This window comes from Limanda limanda, chromosome 11 (assembly GCF_963576545.1).
Source record: "Limanda limanda chromosome 11, fLimLim1.1, whole genome shotgun sequence".
Taxonomy (NCBI): Eukaryota; Metazoa; Chordata; class Actinopteri; order Pleuronectiformes; family Pleuronectidae; genus Limanda; species Limanda limanda.
The window spans coordinates 14,740,891-14,757,866 of record NC_083646.1 but is presented as its reverse complement, the minus strand read 5'-3'; the positions used below and the strand labels follow the sequence as shown (position 1 = coordinate 14,757,866).

General features: G+C 41.6%; 2 protein-coding genes across 3 annotated transcripts; one reads left to right on the top strand and one right to left on the bottom strand.

Moving 5' to 3' along the window:
* The first annotated feature begins 879 nt into the window (after positions 1 to 879).
* Positions 880 to 10,751, top strand: pals2a (protein associated with LIN7 2, MAGUK p55 family member a). Of its 2 annotated transcripts, XM_061081219.1 has the most exons (14): positions 880 to 990; positions 2,808 to 2,892; positions 3,385 to 3,474; positions 4,136 to 4,254; positions 5,437 to 5,589; positions 6,244 to 6,393; positions 6,663 to 6,890; positions 7,890 to 8,021; positions 8,515 to 8,617; positions 8,747 to 8,818; positions 8,925 to 9,086; positions 9,185 to 9,387; positions 9,502 to 9,630; positions 9,716 to 10,751. In XM_061081219.1, exons 3-14 carry the CDS (start codon positions 3,444 to 3,446, stop codon positions 9,890 to 9,892), a joined length of 1,659 nt encoding a protein of 552 aa, XP_060937202.1. In that variant the 5' UTR covers positions 880 to 990; positions 2,808 to 2,892; positions 3,385 to 3,443; the 3' UTR covers positions 9,893 to 10,751. The 2 variants fall into 2 exon arrangements, with proteins under 2 accessions (XP_060937202.1, XP_060937203.1); XM_061081220.1 differs by lacking the exons at positions 880 to 990; positions 2,808 to 2,892; positions 3,385 to 3,474; positions 4,136 to 4,254; positions 5,437 to 5,589 and adding an exon at positions 5,630 to 5,947.
* A 92-nt stretch (positions 10,752 to 10,843) lies between these two features.
* gsdmeb (gasdermin Eb) lies at positions 10,844 to 15,741 on the bottom strand. Its single transcript, XM_061081095.1, has 10 exons — positions 15,650 to 15,741; positions 15,168 to 15,379; positions 14,464 to 14,656; positions 14,055 to 14,229; positions 13,582 to 13,702; positions 13,359 to 13,478; positions 12,994 to 13,121; positions 12,710 to 12,893; positions 11,956 to 12,029; positions 10,844 to 11,855 (listed from the first exon to the last, which is right to left on the bottom strand). Exons 2-10 carry the CDS (start codon positions 15,370 to 15,372, stop codon positions 11,628 to 11,630), a joined length of 1,428 nt encoding a protein of 475 aa, XP_060937078.1. The 5' UTR covers positions 15,373 to 15,379; positions 15,650 to 15,741; the 3' UTR covers positions 10,844 to 11,627.
* Positions 15,742 to 16,976: the final 1,235 nt, after the last annotated feature.

The following is a 16,976-nucleotide window of genomic DNA, read 5'->3' as shown; positions in this document are numbered from 1 at the left end:
GCTCATACTTTGTTGGGGATGGGGGTTAAAATAAAAAAATATAAATTGAATACACGAGTGTTGCTTTTTTATTTCGCTTGTTATATCAAAACCTGCTGAGATGCACCTGGACCCTGCCTGAACACAGATTAACCGGTTAATCCCATCAAGTGACCTGGATCTATCCAATGCAAATCACGCCACGCTGAGTATTCGGTTAACTCTGTTATGACACCTGGTCCAGGCTTATGGTTCCTATGAGCTACAGACACTGGTAATTCTGTAGTTATCTTTGAGGGAGCTTCATTACAGCTGGAGAACCCGATTTGGTGAACAGAGGAATTGCTTGGTGCTTCATGTTGTCCTGCTGATGGGCTTTTACATAGGATATTAGTTATTGGACACATGTGGGGGTATTATATGACATGCACCATTGACAGCAGTGGGATCTACAGTAAATCCTCCTCATGGGGTAAGTGCATGTTGTCGACAGGGGGATACAAGCTACTTTTGTCAAAGCCAGATTAGTATTTAGTTACTACTGCAGCAGATTAGCACACTCAGTGAAGCATGTTGCAGTTTAAAAAGTACAGATCTAAGCCAAAGGAGTTTTGTTCATTTAAATGTATGGTGACCAAACAGCAAGGTGATATTTGTCGGTCAACTCACAATATGACTGGGAGTGCGGACAGTTTATGTCCAGAGACAGACAGTTTAAACATTTGATTTGATGGGGGAATAATGATGGAAGAAGCCATGAATGCACTTTAGCTCCACTCCATCATGTTTCTATTCAATTCTAAATGAGCGGCACTGGATGTCATTAGCACAGTGAGTTTGTGTGATTGTGTGTGTGTGTGTGTGTGTGCGCGCGGGGATCTGAGGGAGGGGGCGCAGACACGCTCCCTCGAAATACACTTTACAAGTTACTGTTGCGCAAGTTTTCTGGGGGAACTTTAGAAAATGGAGCGAAGCGGGAACGTGTGACTGGATGAGACTGAATCAAATCAGGTAAATGATCATTTCTTCATTTCTCCTCGCAGCCCAGAAGACAGTAGGACGGCAGGAGACCCTCTGGTTCCTCTGCTCGCACTGTAACACACGGCTAACGGCAGCTAGCTAGCTAGCCTGAGCCGCATTCACTGTTAGCTGCTAACAGGCTAATGCCCGGTGTTGTGGCTAAACCCGAACCTTGCTACTCACACGTCGCGATAAAACACGAACACGCTAATGTAGCAGTGTTAAATCCGCCGACGTGTCTCATTACTTGGAGGTTACTGTATTACCCGTCAGTCTGAAAGCTGTCTTACACGTGTAAAGACAAGCTAGTGTTTGCTAGTGGCCATTAGCAATGCTAACGTAGCAGCGGCTAGCTCTAACTTGATACGGGACAGTCACCGGGTTGATTAAACGGTAATAAAAACTCTGACAGCACTTAGCCACGTTCTAGATCATTTGAATTAACATCCGATAGTTGTGTGCTAACATTGAAGTTAGCATTTACAGCTGCGTATTATTGACTCATGGCTGGTTATCGTGTTGGAGAGGTGGCTACACGTGCCCGGTGCGTGTGTAGCAGGACGGAACACGTGAAAGCTGACAGCTTGTGACCGGGTTTCACTTCACCTCCACCGGCCTCCACCTCCAGCACCGAGCCCTCACCTCCTGTCAGGCCGGGCTGAGAGGCGCTGAGCCCCGGGTGAACCTCGGCCAGCCCCGGGCGCGCTCCCCTCAGCTCCATTCATTCAGAGCGGCTGCTAGTTTCTGAAGAGAGCGATGTTAACGTGAGAATCCGAACTCACAAATTCTCAAAACTCTTGTATATCTAATCGTTGAAGTCTTGAAACACATAACCTTATCATGACATTACACAAAACCCTTTCTTTAGTGTAAATTCCTTTTAGTTTGCCTCAAATATCAAACAAGACAAATCTAATACGATTGCTAAAAATGTATTAAATGTCAAATACAGTCGGTTTAAGTGTCCCTGCAGCCCACTGGTCCATTCATTTAAAAGTAGTGCTGCAACTATTTCAATTATGATCGTCACTGCCTATAAATCTGAAGCTTATTTCCGGATTAATCAATTCAGTAATGTAGCAAGAAGTTATGTAATGCATCAAGAAGTATCTTGTTTCTGTTTGACATAACTACTTACTGACTAATACATATTTAGTTTATGTTAAATAACAGAAATTCTGCAGAAGCTGGAAGTAGAGAATAGTTGCCATATTTAAAATTAATTTAACATTTATAAATATCTATAATAAAAATGTATTTTTTAGAGAATACATTTCCCCAGCATACCTTGTTTTTATTTATATCAGCAATATGCTTAAGGTCATAAGGAAATGTGTGAGTAATGAATCTGATTTAGTTTTTTGTATACTTTGTTATTTCATATATTGAGAACATGAATTGCTGAATATCAAGCCTACTTCTGCACATGGAATATGATTTATTTAATATCTATTCTCTGCAGTTGCAGGTCAACACTGGAATATGCCACAAAGTATGTCCCATACAAATTAATGAATTTTCCAGCTAAATCCACACTCCTCTGGGCTCGATGTGACTTGGTGGTCCCAATGACTCTTTTTAAACAGACTCTCATTATCTGCCTGAGTTGGACAATAAGAATGGCTGCTTTACATTACTCTGGCATTGCCCGAACATGAAGACGCCCTTGAGATAGAGAGGAGGCTACTTGCCAGCATGTGCCGGTTTATCAATATCCAGGAGGGCTTTTAGGCTGCCTGTGCCAATTTAATCTAATAATAAGAATAATGTGATTTTTTTTTTTAACCCCACCTCCATTCTCTCTGTAGCCCAAAGGTACCAGATGAGTGTTTAGTAGAAAACGTGGGGCTCCGTGTTGGAGTGCTGCACTGATGATTTGAACGCAGTTTGTAGGTGAGTGCCTTTTTTTCTCTGTATTATTATAAGGACTTTTGTGCATTGACATTGTTTTGATGGACTACCCTGTTTAATTTTGGATGTTTTTAGTGTTAAAAAACATGTTCTATTATCAGAAAGACCTTACTGTTTTTTGTCCATCTACCTACTGAGGCTTTGACCGGACTGTTCTTGCCCCATTCTGTGGGATAGCATGTTTGAGGAGAGAGTTCCCAGGGACGACTCAGTGTGTGGCTGGCACAACCAGAAGGACGGGAGACCGACCCTTTTTCTTTCAAAAGCCTTCTTTGTGGCTCCATTAGTTCTCAGTACTCGCTGTGCTTCCATGTGCATTAAGCCCAAGACAAAAGTGCTCAGTGCTATTTTGTGTCTCCATGCCCTTCATATATCCATAAGTGCTGCACTAATACACTTTATCAAATTTCTCAGAATGCCTCTCTTTTTTTGACTTGGCTTGTGTGGTAATTTTGGTGAACCCACTTTGTGCAGGTTTCCTCCCTTCTGCAAACCTCCTGAGTTTATCCGTCCTGAGCTGGGGAATAATAAACATGACTGTGGCCAATGAGAAGTCTGGCTCAGGTAAGTCACCACAGGCAAAGTCCTAAATAGACTGTTGCACAGGAACTGTTGCAAGGTTGTGTGCAAAATTTGGACATTTGAACAGAGATAGCTGTGTGTTTGATCGTTCACATTTGTCCCACTGTGACATACAATACACACACATGGCAGAAAAAGTACTAATATTTCTCAGTGTATCTAACATGAGATAATGGCCAACTTATTCCATTAAAAAAAACAAATTACAAATCCTATTTTTATGGAAAGAGTCACAAAATTCAATTTGATTTATTTTACTGTGTTATAATGACTGATAAATACTTGCAGTTTATGTTGTGCTCTTAATGCAAACCCAGTTATTTTGGCCTCAGTTTCTTGCTGAGAGTTCAGCAGCCACAAGGCAGTCCTGTTCCTAGAACAATTCCTTTGTGACTCTGCGTGCTTGTTGCTGCTGCAATGGAAATCAGGGATGCTCTCTGTGAATTGGCCCATTGATTGAGTGTCCACTTATTGTTCCTCTCTTGTAAGCTCTTATTATACTCAGTGTCTAGCTTTTTTTCATTGGCTTAGAATTAAAATTATTTGCATTATTACTGGCAGTAAGCTTTGTTTATCACTAACATTTCTGCCTGCATTTCTAAATCCGTAAATCCTAAACTCAAAGTGCATATTCTGAACACAGCAATGCAGCAGGTGTTGGACAACCTGAAAGACCTCCCAACAGGCACAGGAGCCAAAGATATTGATCTCATCTTCCTCAGAGGCATCATGGAGAGTCCCATCGTCCGTTCCCTTGCTAAGGTAACACACACACACACACACACACACAATCACTCTAACTACTCCAGTGCTCTGTCGCATGTACAGACACACACACACATACACATCCTGAAGAAATGAAAGTGTATGACTCGTCACGTCACCACATTTTCAAGATTATGTTTTTCTCTTCCTGACAGTGGACTCATCAACCTAGTTCAACCGGGCAGCTAATGTTTATTCATGTGTGAAGTGGGGTGGGAAATAGAGAGAACTGCAACAAACTGCATCTTGTGATGTGCTATGACCTTGATGTTAATTAATCATGCTGTGTGCCAACTGTTGTTGTGTCAAGGTTTAAATTACTTGCAGGAAATATCTACTTGCCAAGATAAAGTCTAACCCTGCCCACTGTGTGCAGGGTGACAGTACAATTCTACAAGTCTGTCTTAAAATAAACAATCCAATTGTCGGTTTTTGCTGACAGTTTGGTGAACAAATGTCTTGCATAACAGAAAAAATGCTCCAATGCAGATTGAGGTGATCAGGTTCAACTACTATGTGTATAAATAGAATGATTTCTATATAAAACCTGTCACCGAGGGACGTTCTTGTCCTCATTTCCTACAAACGGAGCTCTGCTGTCTTAAAGTGTTAGATCCTTTCCTGGTAGATGGGCCAACGAGTAGTTTAATGTCATTGAAATAGTGCCAATTGAACGCATCACTATTTCTACAATTATCAGTTTCTGTGTCTGTTATGTATCACTGTTTGAGGAATAATATGACATTTTGATGGGGCTTCACTATAATTTGATATACAATATTATATAGTGCTGAAACAGTTGATGTGTGACAATATGATTAACTAATTTCCCTAAGCCTACACCAGGCTGTTATGCTCATCCACTAGTGCTAACCAGGCACAGCAGTTTCTCAAGTTCCCTGAAAAATACTAAATCACTATAAAAAGTACATCCATATTGAGACACCAAAATAAAGTCAGAAGACTTTGTCCCTTTTGTGCACAATACTGTCTTTCTACTGCTGTTTCATCCGTCTACCTCACGGACACCAATCAGTGCTTTTTGCAATCAGTCCTCATTCATTTTCTTTCTTTGTGTTCTGTTAATCTTTTTCTTCTGTCAGTTTTTCCATACATGCATGTATTTGCAGTAATTTGATAAAGTTTTGATGTAATTTGACTAATTTCCTCTATGTGTAGGCCCATGAGCGTCTTGAAGAAGTTGAATTACAAGCCGTGCGGGACGATAACGTTCAGCTGGTCACAGAGATCCTGGATTCCCTCAACGAACTGCCAGAAAAAGATCCTGCTGCTACAGAGCTCGTCAATATATTGCAGGAGCCTCACTTTCAGGTACAGTTTGGCCTCATTCCCCTGGCACACAATGTTGAATAGATCAGAGCTTTGTGGAATGAATTTACGTTCTGCTTGTTTGGGAATGGATGTCAGAGATTTTTACTCTAGCTATTGCCTAATTTCCCCTGAAGTGACTGTTAGGCAGCCCTGCTTCTTTGTCAGCTTTCATATTCCCCACCACAAGCTGCAGCACGGGAGGGTGGGGGTGTATTTCCTCGGGCCAATAGCAGGCTGAGTTATGTGGGTAAAGTGAGGGGGAGAAGACCGTGTCACCTACTGTTTCAGTAAATCTTCCCATTTGCTAACGCAGTTTGTAGTGCCTGACCAATGCTAACTGTGTCTTGTGACTGCTAGGGTAAGAACACGCCTGCTTTCTCTTCTCTTCTTAACAATCAATCTGCTGTCAGTGCAAAACATCTTTTCTGAAGGAATGTGTAGAGCAATGATTTATGTCTTAACGCTCATGTTAATGTGTCAGATGTGTTGGTCACTGTTATATTTGAGTATATTTGTAAATTAACCTTGTGGCAGCAGTTATTGTTGTCTTTCTTAATTAGAAAAAGCTTCCGGAAATCTACCCTAAATGTCTTAAAATACAGAGATTGTGAGTCAGTCTGATTTATCCTCTCTCCTCCAATCTTTCTGCCTCAGTCTTTGATCGAGGCTCATGACAAAGTGGCTGCAAAGTGCTACGAAATGCCTGCCGCTGCGGTGAACAGCCATGTCGTGATGACCAGTTCCCTCATGCCAGCTGATGCTGTCAGGATGATTGGCATCCAGAAGAAAGCTGGGGAACCTCTGGTAAGTTGGCCGGGCACTTAAATCAACCACAGCTCCTCAGAGGGAACATGTCGTGCTCCTGTTTGTCAGTAAATTGCTTTACCCATCATGGTGTCCTCTTTTATCGACCACCTGTTAAAACAGAGTGACTCAGTTTTACTTGGTACCTCAACATAAGTTAATTTTTATCTAGAGCACCCACGCAGACGAAACCTCCCTAACAAATAAGCCTTGCCTTAGATTTATGAAGTGCGTACGTACGATACTGACAGGCTGCTGCTCTCTTTCAGGGGGTGACGTTCCGTGTGGAGCGGGGAGAGATGGTGATCGCACGGATCCTGCACGGCAGCTCCATTGACAGGCAGGGCATGCTGCACACTGGGGACATTATTCGCGAGGTGAACGGTCGTGAGGTCGGCAGCAACCCCCATGAACTCCAGGAGCTGCTGAAGGTCTGCAGAGGGAGCATCACGCTCAAGGTCCTGCCCAGCTACAGAGACACACCGGCACCCCCGCAGGTGAGGAAGAGGGATGCTGCCTGTTCATTTTCACCTGTGGGAACTCAGTGATACTTTATTACAGGATAAAAAGTCAGTTTCATTCTAGTTTCTTTTTCTTCTATTTGTGCTCCTCTAATCTTTCTTGAAATCAGTGCTTTACGTGTACAGCAGTGTTGATGGGTATGGGTGGTGTATTGAGCCACTCCAGTAGTTGTACAGTACCTGTCAGTGATTGGGTGAGAGCTTCCCGACCTGGCTGATCCCAGAATACCATGCTCCTGAAAATTGAGCCCTCGTAGGGTCTATTAATAACACCCCACACACTATCTGTATGGTATACACCACTCTACTCACTGGAGCCCCCCCCTCTTACTGTAACAGGCACACACAGCAGCTGACACGAGGAGCAGTATTTAGGGTTATGTCAGACACTGACCTTTGTGCTGGGGAGGATCACATTATCTCATTCTCCTGTTTGCTTATGTATTTGTTGGTTTATAGTCATGGTTAGAGTTTTAACTTCTGAATGAGGCCAGCACAGTATCTTCCTGATTAATCTTTCATAAAACACAATTTTGAACATACTGGATTTTTTTTTAAATTGTCCTGACTGCCCGTACTGATCTCATGGGTGAATCTGTCAAAGTTTCATCTTGTCCATGCTCATATACCTCGTTCCACCTACTGTCCTTAGAGCCTTGTTTAGACTAAAAGAACTGAACAGCACCAATGCAGAACAGATAATAAAATGAGTGGAAAGGAAGAGAACAAAAGCAACCTTCTTTTAGCTGCTTCATCAAGAAAGGGAGTCGACATGCGCTCATGATAGTTATTCATGGTTCTTAATGAAAAACAAATCAGGCCCATTCATGGAACTACTATCTATGAGTTTGTGAAATTTGGTGCAGCTTGATTGGAGTCCCATTACTGATATAAGTGATTTATATTATCAAGTAAATATGATACATTTACGGTAATGTACTGCCTGTAATTGAATTGTCTCATATCTTGTCGTAGGTTTATCTGAAGCCACATTTCAACTACAACCCGACCACAGACAACTTGATCCCCTGTAAAGAAGCGGGTTTGGCCTTCTCCAAGGGAGACATTCTTCACGTAGTTAACAAGGAGGACCCCAACTGGTGGCAGGTGAGTAAGCTGTTGCTGTGATACTGACTACAGCTGCTGGGCTGATAAGGGGTTGTGGCCAACTATTTGCCTGCTTAACATTGCAAGAGGTAGTTCAAGATGAGGAGGGAGGTGCTTGTGACTGATACCTCATTTCTTCTTTTTTTTTAGAACTTTATTGAAGAGAAACACAAACATTCCTTGACAACATCACAAATTATATATGACAGACTGATTAGTGAAAAATAATAAATAAATAAATGGACAGTTAAGACATTCCATCGTACCACAGGATTCCCCTCAGTTAGAGAGGTATCGTGCAATAGGAAGCTACCTCCTCACAAAAACATCAGACCTTAATTGTAATTGAGCAGTTAAAGCCTCCATTCCATACACCTCCCTCAGCTTCTGTTTCCACTGTGCCACTGTAGGTGGCTGTGGATTCCTGATACCTCATTTCTGTATGTGATTTATTGAAACCAATGATTTCTGAACCTCTCTGATTTCCACACAGGCACGCAAAGTGTTTGGTGAAGCCACTGGTCTCATCCCCAGTCAGTTCTTGGAGGAGAAGAGGAAAGCTTTCGTTAGACGAGACTGGGACACTTCGGATTCTGGTGAGTACAAGTCATGTTCTCTCCTTCTCATCATGATACCAGCTGTTATCATTTATTTTCATGACAGTCTAAGATCTCTTGGCTTTAGCGCCACCAGTGGTGAGCTAACATTTTCTCTGTGTGACTCAGGGATGCTCTGCGGAACTCGAACTGCAAAGAAAAAGAAGAAAAAAATGATGTACCTGACTTCTAAGAATGCTGGTGTGTATCACCACTAGTTCTCATTTGTCTACATGCAAGATATTTTGACAATAACTGCATATATAACTATACAGTGCTAAATCAGCCTGTGTATCACCTTGAACAGAGTTTGACCGTTATGAGCTGCAGATCTATGAGGAGGTCGCAAAGATGCCACCATTCCAGAGAAAGACGCTTATTCTGATAGGAGCTCAGGGAGTTGGCAGGCGGAGCTTGAAAAACAGGCTCATCGCTGTGAATCCTCTGAGATACAGCACCACTGTTCCATGTGAGTGTGTGAAACTAATGGCTAAGGCAACTTCATTGTATATTTCAAGGTGTTCTGTCTTGGTACATGTTACACCTTTCCTCACCTTTTACCACCAGTCACGTCACGACGAGCCAGAGAAGAGGAGAAAGACAATCAGAACTACTGCTTTGTGACCCGGGAAGAGATGGAGAAGGACATCAAGGGAAGCCGCTACCTGGAGCACGGGGAGTATGATGCCAACCTTTATGGTACCAAGATTGACTCGATCCACGAAGTTGTGGATATGGGTCAAACCTGCATCCTAGACGTCAACCCTCAGGTTAATTTAACGCACACACATGCACACTCAATTTATATAAATAGCAAGTTTGCTCAAGTGGTTGAGAATGAGGTCTACAGATTTGGTTTGGACATTGTATTTTTTGTTGTTCAGGCCCTGAAAATGTTAAAGACTGCTGAGTTTATGCCATTCGTGGTGTTTATTGCTGCTCCTGAGCTGGACACACTAAGAGCTATGCACACAGCTGTGGTAGAGGCTGGACTTACTACCAAACTACTCACGGTAAGTTATGAGTGGATTTCAGTTTACCTAAATATTTATAAATTATAACGGTTTGGTTAATTGTTGTTGCCTCATTTTGTACCAGGAGAACGATTTGAAGAAGACTGTGGATGAGAGTGCCAGGATACGCCGGGCCTATAGTCACTACTTCGACCTGACTATAGTTAATGACAATCTGGACAAGGCCTTTGACAAGCTGCAGGAAGCTGTAGAGCGATTATTCATTGAGCCTCAGTGGGTTCCAGTCAGCTGGGTCTACTGATGTAATGCCCCCCCTGCTGGACGGACAAGGCTGTGGGAGCTGCTAGGCCGGGGACAAACAGGGGCACAACCCTGTTCTGCACACACACAGACTAAGTGTTGGACATCAGTCCTGTGTTCATTTGGGTCTTGCACAAAGGTGCATCAGTGTCACCTGATCTGAAATGCAAGATTCCTTAATAGCACACTATGCAACTGACAACACACAGGAAGTGTACTTATTGGCAAAATATTTTTTTTAAAGAATCCTTCTCTTCGAATGGATTGGAAGAAATTACTGGCCAATGTGTCAGGGTGTTTTAAAATAATAACAAAAGCAGTGTTTGCTAAACCCTGTTATTTTCAATTTACATCAGTATGTAAGATAGGTGAAGTGTATTTATTTTTCAAATCAGGAGGGTTTGCTCATTGAAAAGGATGATACCTCAGTGTTACAGTTTACAGTGTGTATGCCTCCAGTACGTCATCTCAGTTCGTCCCTCATGTAGAATAGAGTCGTATGTATCTGAGACCTGTTTGATGCTGTACAGGAAGAAAACGTTTTACTGCCGTGTTTACCCACTTCTCTCTTTCACTCAAGCACAACAGAAGTGTAATATGTTGACGGTCATACATCTGGATCACGTGCGTGACTGTTTGACCAGTGACTACGGTGCTGTGTTTGTCTGGAAGAAAGAAACTTTCCACAGGACTCTTGAGCAGGGTACTGCATTTCAGTGAACCATCCCTTTTGATGTGATATTACTAAAAAACTTAACAGTTTTAATAAAAGTTCATATTTACTTATAAAGGTTATATTTTACAAGACTTCAGAAAAGATGTATTTTCAGATGTGAAATAAATGATGTGTTTTATAATGATGTGCTTTGTATTTGCTTTTTGATGATTATGGCAGAATTCTATGACAAATGTGTTGAATGTGTTCAGTGTGAAGGAAACAGTAACAACCACCGCTGACATGGTCACATTTTATTTTTCCGCAATAGAGAAAAATATGCAAAATATCAAACCTGAATTTAAAACTAAAAGAAATGTGCATTTAATCTGCATCAAAAGTTAAAATAATAAAAGGCAGGTTTGCTCAAGTGGTTGAGAATGAGGTCTGTGGTTGGCACATTAAAAAACAGCATCAAAGATGCATGTTTATGAAGAACAATAACATGGTTTCATGAGGAAGTGTCACCAATATATGACAGTTAAAATATTAGTGCTGATAAACAATCTGAAGTGCAAGATGTCCCAACAGCCTCAGTGCTGCGACATCACATTAGATCCCACGTAAAATAAGTAGTGTTTATTTTACTTTGTTCCCAGCCCATTGATAATTCTTGGATCTGATTGGCTTGAAGGTTTAGATCAACCTTTGGTAACACACAGATGATTACTTAAAAATTGATTATAAATCATGTTTTTTTTCAATAAAATCTTAGAGTACGTTGATGTCTTGACATTTTAGTTTGATCTAAAATCCATAAACGTGACAAATTTTCTCCTCAAAACCTTTGAAGACTTGTCATTGATCAGTGATTGTCTTTTCATCGACTAAAGCACAAAGTGACTGTCTCATGAGTAAATGTAAGTAATTAACGCACCGTAAAATGCAGAAGTGTTTTAAATAACATTCTACAGCACCAGATTGAATTTATAAAACACTCATAAATAACACTTGTGATCCCGTGCCCCTCATGCAGGTGTGGTTAGTAATAGTTTCTGGTGGATTTGAAGGCATTTTCCATTCAAACTCCGAGGGTTAATGAGGTCAGACCTCTGACAGCGATGCACAGGACCAGAGGAAGGTTCCCTGACTCCTGGTTTATTTCTGTCCTCACAGTGTCCCCGTCTCTCTTCAGGTGCATGTTGGAGGAGGCGAACAGATGTGCAGTCTTTTCATACACGTCCTCTGTCAGAGCGGTCAGGTGTGCGCTGCTCAGCGGCAGCTCTCCGCTTCCTGACGCACACTGCACCTGGAACAGGGGGGAGACAAAGTTGAACATGCAGCTGGAGCTATGATGCATCACCCATGTAACGTGAGGTTTTCATTTTGTAAAAACCGCCTTCACTCACCAACAGCTCCAATGTGTTTAACACTGAGTGGCTGCAGCACATTCCCAAGACGCCACGACACTCATTGGTCATCTCTGAAAGGGAAACACAAAGACGTGGGATGAAAACAGAACTTCAGGATACTCTACACGCTTCTCCTCATGACATTGAAATGATGACTGCTAGAGACTGACCGATTTATCAGTTGGTCATAAAGAATTCAACTTAATGAGCCTTTCACAGACATAGGATGAATGACGTCACTGCCCCCCCTCGATTAACAAACAACAGCTTTCTAAATTTCCTTTTTTTCCACAAGATGTTAATTTTATTCAAACTAGCTGATCTTGACCAAATGTCTACCTCTGACAAAATACCCTGTGATTATTGTTGCAAACCAATTTCCTTACAGGGAAAAATAACCTCAAAAAACTAGACATTTTATTTTATTGAATAAACAACGCTGAAAATATATATATATGTTTACATTTGGGATAAAAATATGTTTATTTTCCTAAATAAAGTTCTATATATTTGATAACATTTGTGTTTAATTTTCATTTATAATAAAGTTTATGGTTGAACTTACATATCTTTGTCGTGAGGGTTTGAAAACAACATCTTATAGAATAATTTTCAACTATATATTAACAAAAATATCAGCATGGCCCCAAAACTCCCTATCAGTCGGCCTCTTTTTACAGGACTTCATGCAGCATTCGACTTACCTAATGGGTAAAGTAATAAAGGCTGCACAGAGAGTACTTTTACCCACCGTCCAAGGCGCTGCTAATGAGGTGGAGTGCTGTGAGGAGGGATGTGGCCTGGCCTGCCTGAGCTGTCTCTGCTTCACTACACTGCTCCACGAGGTCCAGAATTGCCTGGACGTTCTGTGTTTGGTTCTCTGTCGTCATAACATCACCCAGGACGGAGCTCTTATCCTGGCACATCTGGTCCAGCTGAGCAAGAGGAACACACCCATGTTTAACAGGCAGTCGTAACAGAGGTTTATGGTCTTAACTCCACGTTATCATTGTGCCTCTGCCCTGTCCCACCTACCCCATCCTGAAGTGCACGGACGGCTACTTGGTCCTGCATAACTTGAGTGAGTTGCTGGAGCAGAGAGGACCGTGTGGAGGCAGGGAGAGTCGACAGCAGCTGGAAGTAATCGTGAAACTTCTCAAGATCTGTTCATAGAAAGAAAAAGCCATTCAAAATTACTCCAAACACAGAATGTGCGAATTATGTAGCAGGCCACTAAAACCTTCAGATAAAAGGTTCAGGTCAAAGCAGATGTTTACAAGAAGTTATCAAACCATTCTGATAAGACTCCGAGGTCGTTTGTGAGCCGGGACATATTTCTAAACACGTCATCATCTACAGTCACATGTTCCACAGCTGCCGAGAGAAAAACAGTAATTTACCTTGTTGAAGGCGGCTATTATCAAAAGCGTGCAGATCAGCTCCGGAGGCACCACACAGTCGTGTGTGAGCATGGCCGTCGACTTCAAAACCTCCTTTGGTGTCTGACATCAGACACAACTCTGAGGAAAACGCAGCATGTCACATTTCACATATTTAATATATTCAGGATCAGTTGCTCTGGTTAAATATGCAAATGTATTGGTTTAGCTGATGACTCCTCACCATAGCAGCCATCCTGTTTGATCTCTAGTTCTATGAGGGCATAGGCAATGGTAGTATGGGTGGGAATCTCCATGGTAACATTACTGTCTTTACTCAGCTTCCCGTTCTCTTTCAGTGAAACCTGCAGAAACAAAGAGACAGCAGACGTTTGACTACAGACTCTAAAACAACAATTACTGCTGAAAAATAACAGCTGCTGGGGATGCACCCTTCACCTATGAATGTGTCTCTTATTATGCAAAACATGTGGGAGTCAATACAAAAAATTATATGTGGCTGAAATTGAATTTAAATCACTTTTCAGCATTAAATGGCACAAAGTTAACTTCCACTTGTACTACTTAAAAAGCAAAGATAAGTTAAATGCAGAGCTGAAACTCATTCAGAGAAAAAGAGACCTTTTATAAGCAGTATATAGATAATGGGTTGATAACAAGAGACATTATGAGATTGTTTCAGTTTTACTTCTCTACCTTGGAGCACTTGGGCCCACAGGAGGTGAGGCTCCCTCCACACTCTCCGCCCTGCTGCACCTCCTCTATGACCGAACAGGGCTTGGTGGTCACAATGCGCTCCTTCACAATCCCCAGCACGCGCCTGTGCTTCTCCTTGGCCTGCAGGATCAGACAGTGGGACATGTCCAGGACCCTGAGACAATGAATGTACAGCAGCACCAGCGTTATATTTTTCACTTATGTAAATAAAACCCTCTTCAAATAGAAGCTTTTCTCTTGTGAGTTTTCATATTCAACTGACTGTGTGTTTTGTGTGCAGCTTTATGAGTGGACAAAGATCACTGCTGCTGTGTGAATATCTGTAACACAGAGGTCAGGTGTCTGGTGTTTTGCCGTCAGGACGCTGGAGACAGGTCGGGGAACAGACCTGCTTTTGGATCCCTGCAGCAGCTTCTGCACATTCACTTCCTCTTTTTTCAAACTGTCGAAGGACGACTGGAGTTTGGACGAGTCTTTGCCGCTCAGGCTCACGCTGGAGTTGCTGAAGTTGGCGTCCACAGCTCCCTGAATGTTGTCCCCATACGTCCCGTTGAACTTGATGAAGTCTATCTCTATGGTAACTGTGGAAACAGGAGGAAATAGGGTGCAGTGCATGAGCAGGGTTTTCTGTGAATTTTTTTTTATTTTTATTTTTATTTTTTAAACTGTAGTGTTTATTCAGATTTTTTACATTTACACATACAAGACATATACAACAAAGAAAATTAAAAAAAGTCAGTCATGGCTGCAGGTATCCTTATTCTACAAAATCAGATTTATACAGTTTACAGTTCACATGTCTTTCGTTATGTCATACAACACCCATTTTTTCCACTTTGTTATGGAAACATCTTCCTTCAGTGGAAGTTGGTAGGTCATTCTCTCCATACAGTATATTTCTCTTACAATCCCTAACCATTGTTCTATGGTAGGAGATTCAGTTTTGCACCAGTCCCTTGTTATTGTTTTCTTAGTTGCAATCAACAGTATCTTGACTATATATCTATCGTTTTCTGTGATTTAATGCTGCAGATATTCAACAACTAACATGACAGCACATGCAGGTACTTATACAGAGTGTTTGGTGTTTACCTGGCTGTAGGAGGGCGTCACCTGCCAGGATGTCATTCAGGTTAAAGTCAGTGGGGAGATACTTGGGCTTCTGCCAGAACCAGAAACGTTTACGCTTCACCACCACAGTCAGCAGCTCAATGGTGTCATTGAGGCTGGACACAGGGATCAGCAAACCCCCATGATCCACCTCCTCCACGAAGTTCCTGGTGGCTGTGGCAAACATCTCCCACCTGGAGGGATGAAGACAAAGACCGCAGCACTCATGTGGGCTCAACTGACTTTGGTCAACAATCCTTCCACCGTCCCTTCATTTCCTGTCTTTCTTTAAAAAAGTCCCCATAACAACATCAATACACTGAATGCATGTATTTCTGCCTGAAGCTAACATGCTAATAGCGTCAACAAACACATCAGCCTCAGCTGCTTCTCTCAGGATCGAGACTTCAGGTGTTCGAGAAACAAAACTCAGCATCGTGGATAAAACAGAAAACAACTGTTACCGTGTCCCCGGGTGATTTGTGTTCTGAGGAAGCAGATCAAAAGTTTTCTCTGAGCTCAGACTTTAAGAACAGACAGTTCTTCTTCACGTCAGTGTGAGGCTGTTCAACACAAAAGACGCTCCGCCCCCTCCTCAGGAAACTGTGGGCGTGTCACTGAACACTGTCAACACACCAGACCTAGGTTATAACACAAATAAAATAAAATAAAATAAAAATTGTGATTTACAATAATAATAACAATAACAATATAAATATAAATAACAGTACTACTACTACTATTAATAATAATAATAATAATAATAATAATAATAACAATAGTTGTATTTTCCCTCAGCCTGCAACATAATTTTAAGAATATAATACATGACATAAATAAAAAGAATAAATAAAGCCACTTACGTTATTTAGGCCACATTGAATGAATTAAAGAATTTGATCATATTCCGGTAAAATATGAACTGTCCTTTTGATTGTTCAACCTGAAATTAAATGACATAATTCTCCCTCACGTGGTTTAAATATTATATAATAGAAACGGAGATTTTTTTTCTTTGTCAAAGCTTCAGGCTGTAAACTTGACAACAACACTGCAAAGTTCACTGATGTCTCTTTGACCGTATAAGCAGCAATGCGGCTCTTTGCTGACACCTAGAGGCCGGTTCTCAGTGACTACACACAGACGTCACTGTCTTCACTTGACTTGTAGTGTTGTGTATTATCGTCTGTGATGACAACCAGAAGTGCTTTTTTAGGAAGTTGTTTTTAACACCATATAGAAACGTCATTGTTTTTCTCTAAAGTCACTCTGACCACAGTCTGAAGGAGACAGGGGACATGGCCACAGCTTCATGTGCTGTCTACATACCAGGATCACATGATACAACTTTCTATTTAAGATTTATTGAGACAGTCTAACAATATTTAACCACCAGAAACCAGACATTTAAGTGATCACATGACATGGCCCTGCTGGCTCACCTGACTGACGCCCATGCTCTGTCCCAAGACCAGCAGACAGATCCCAACTAAATGCAGAGGTTTATTAAAAGTAATATGACAACTTTCTGATAATAAATGTGAATAAAAGAGTGTTTTCTAGTCTTGATAATCACTCACGGCTCTTTACAGTACAGTTTTGCCACTCACCCTACATTCATACATTACATCTATGTACAACACTGTCACTCATACACAGCCATCAGGGACATTGAGGGGTTCATTATCTTGCCCAAGGACACTGTGGAATTCAGGATGGTAAGTGGAAATTATGGTAATAGCCAAGGTGCTGTCAGTGTTTTGCACAAACAGCCCCAAAAAAGAAATGACT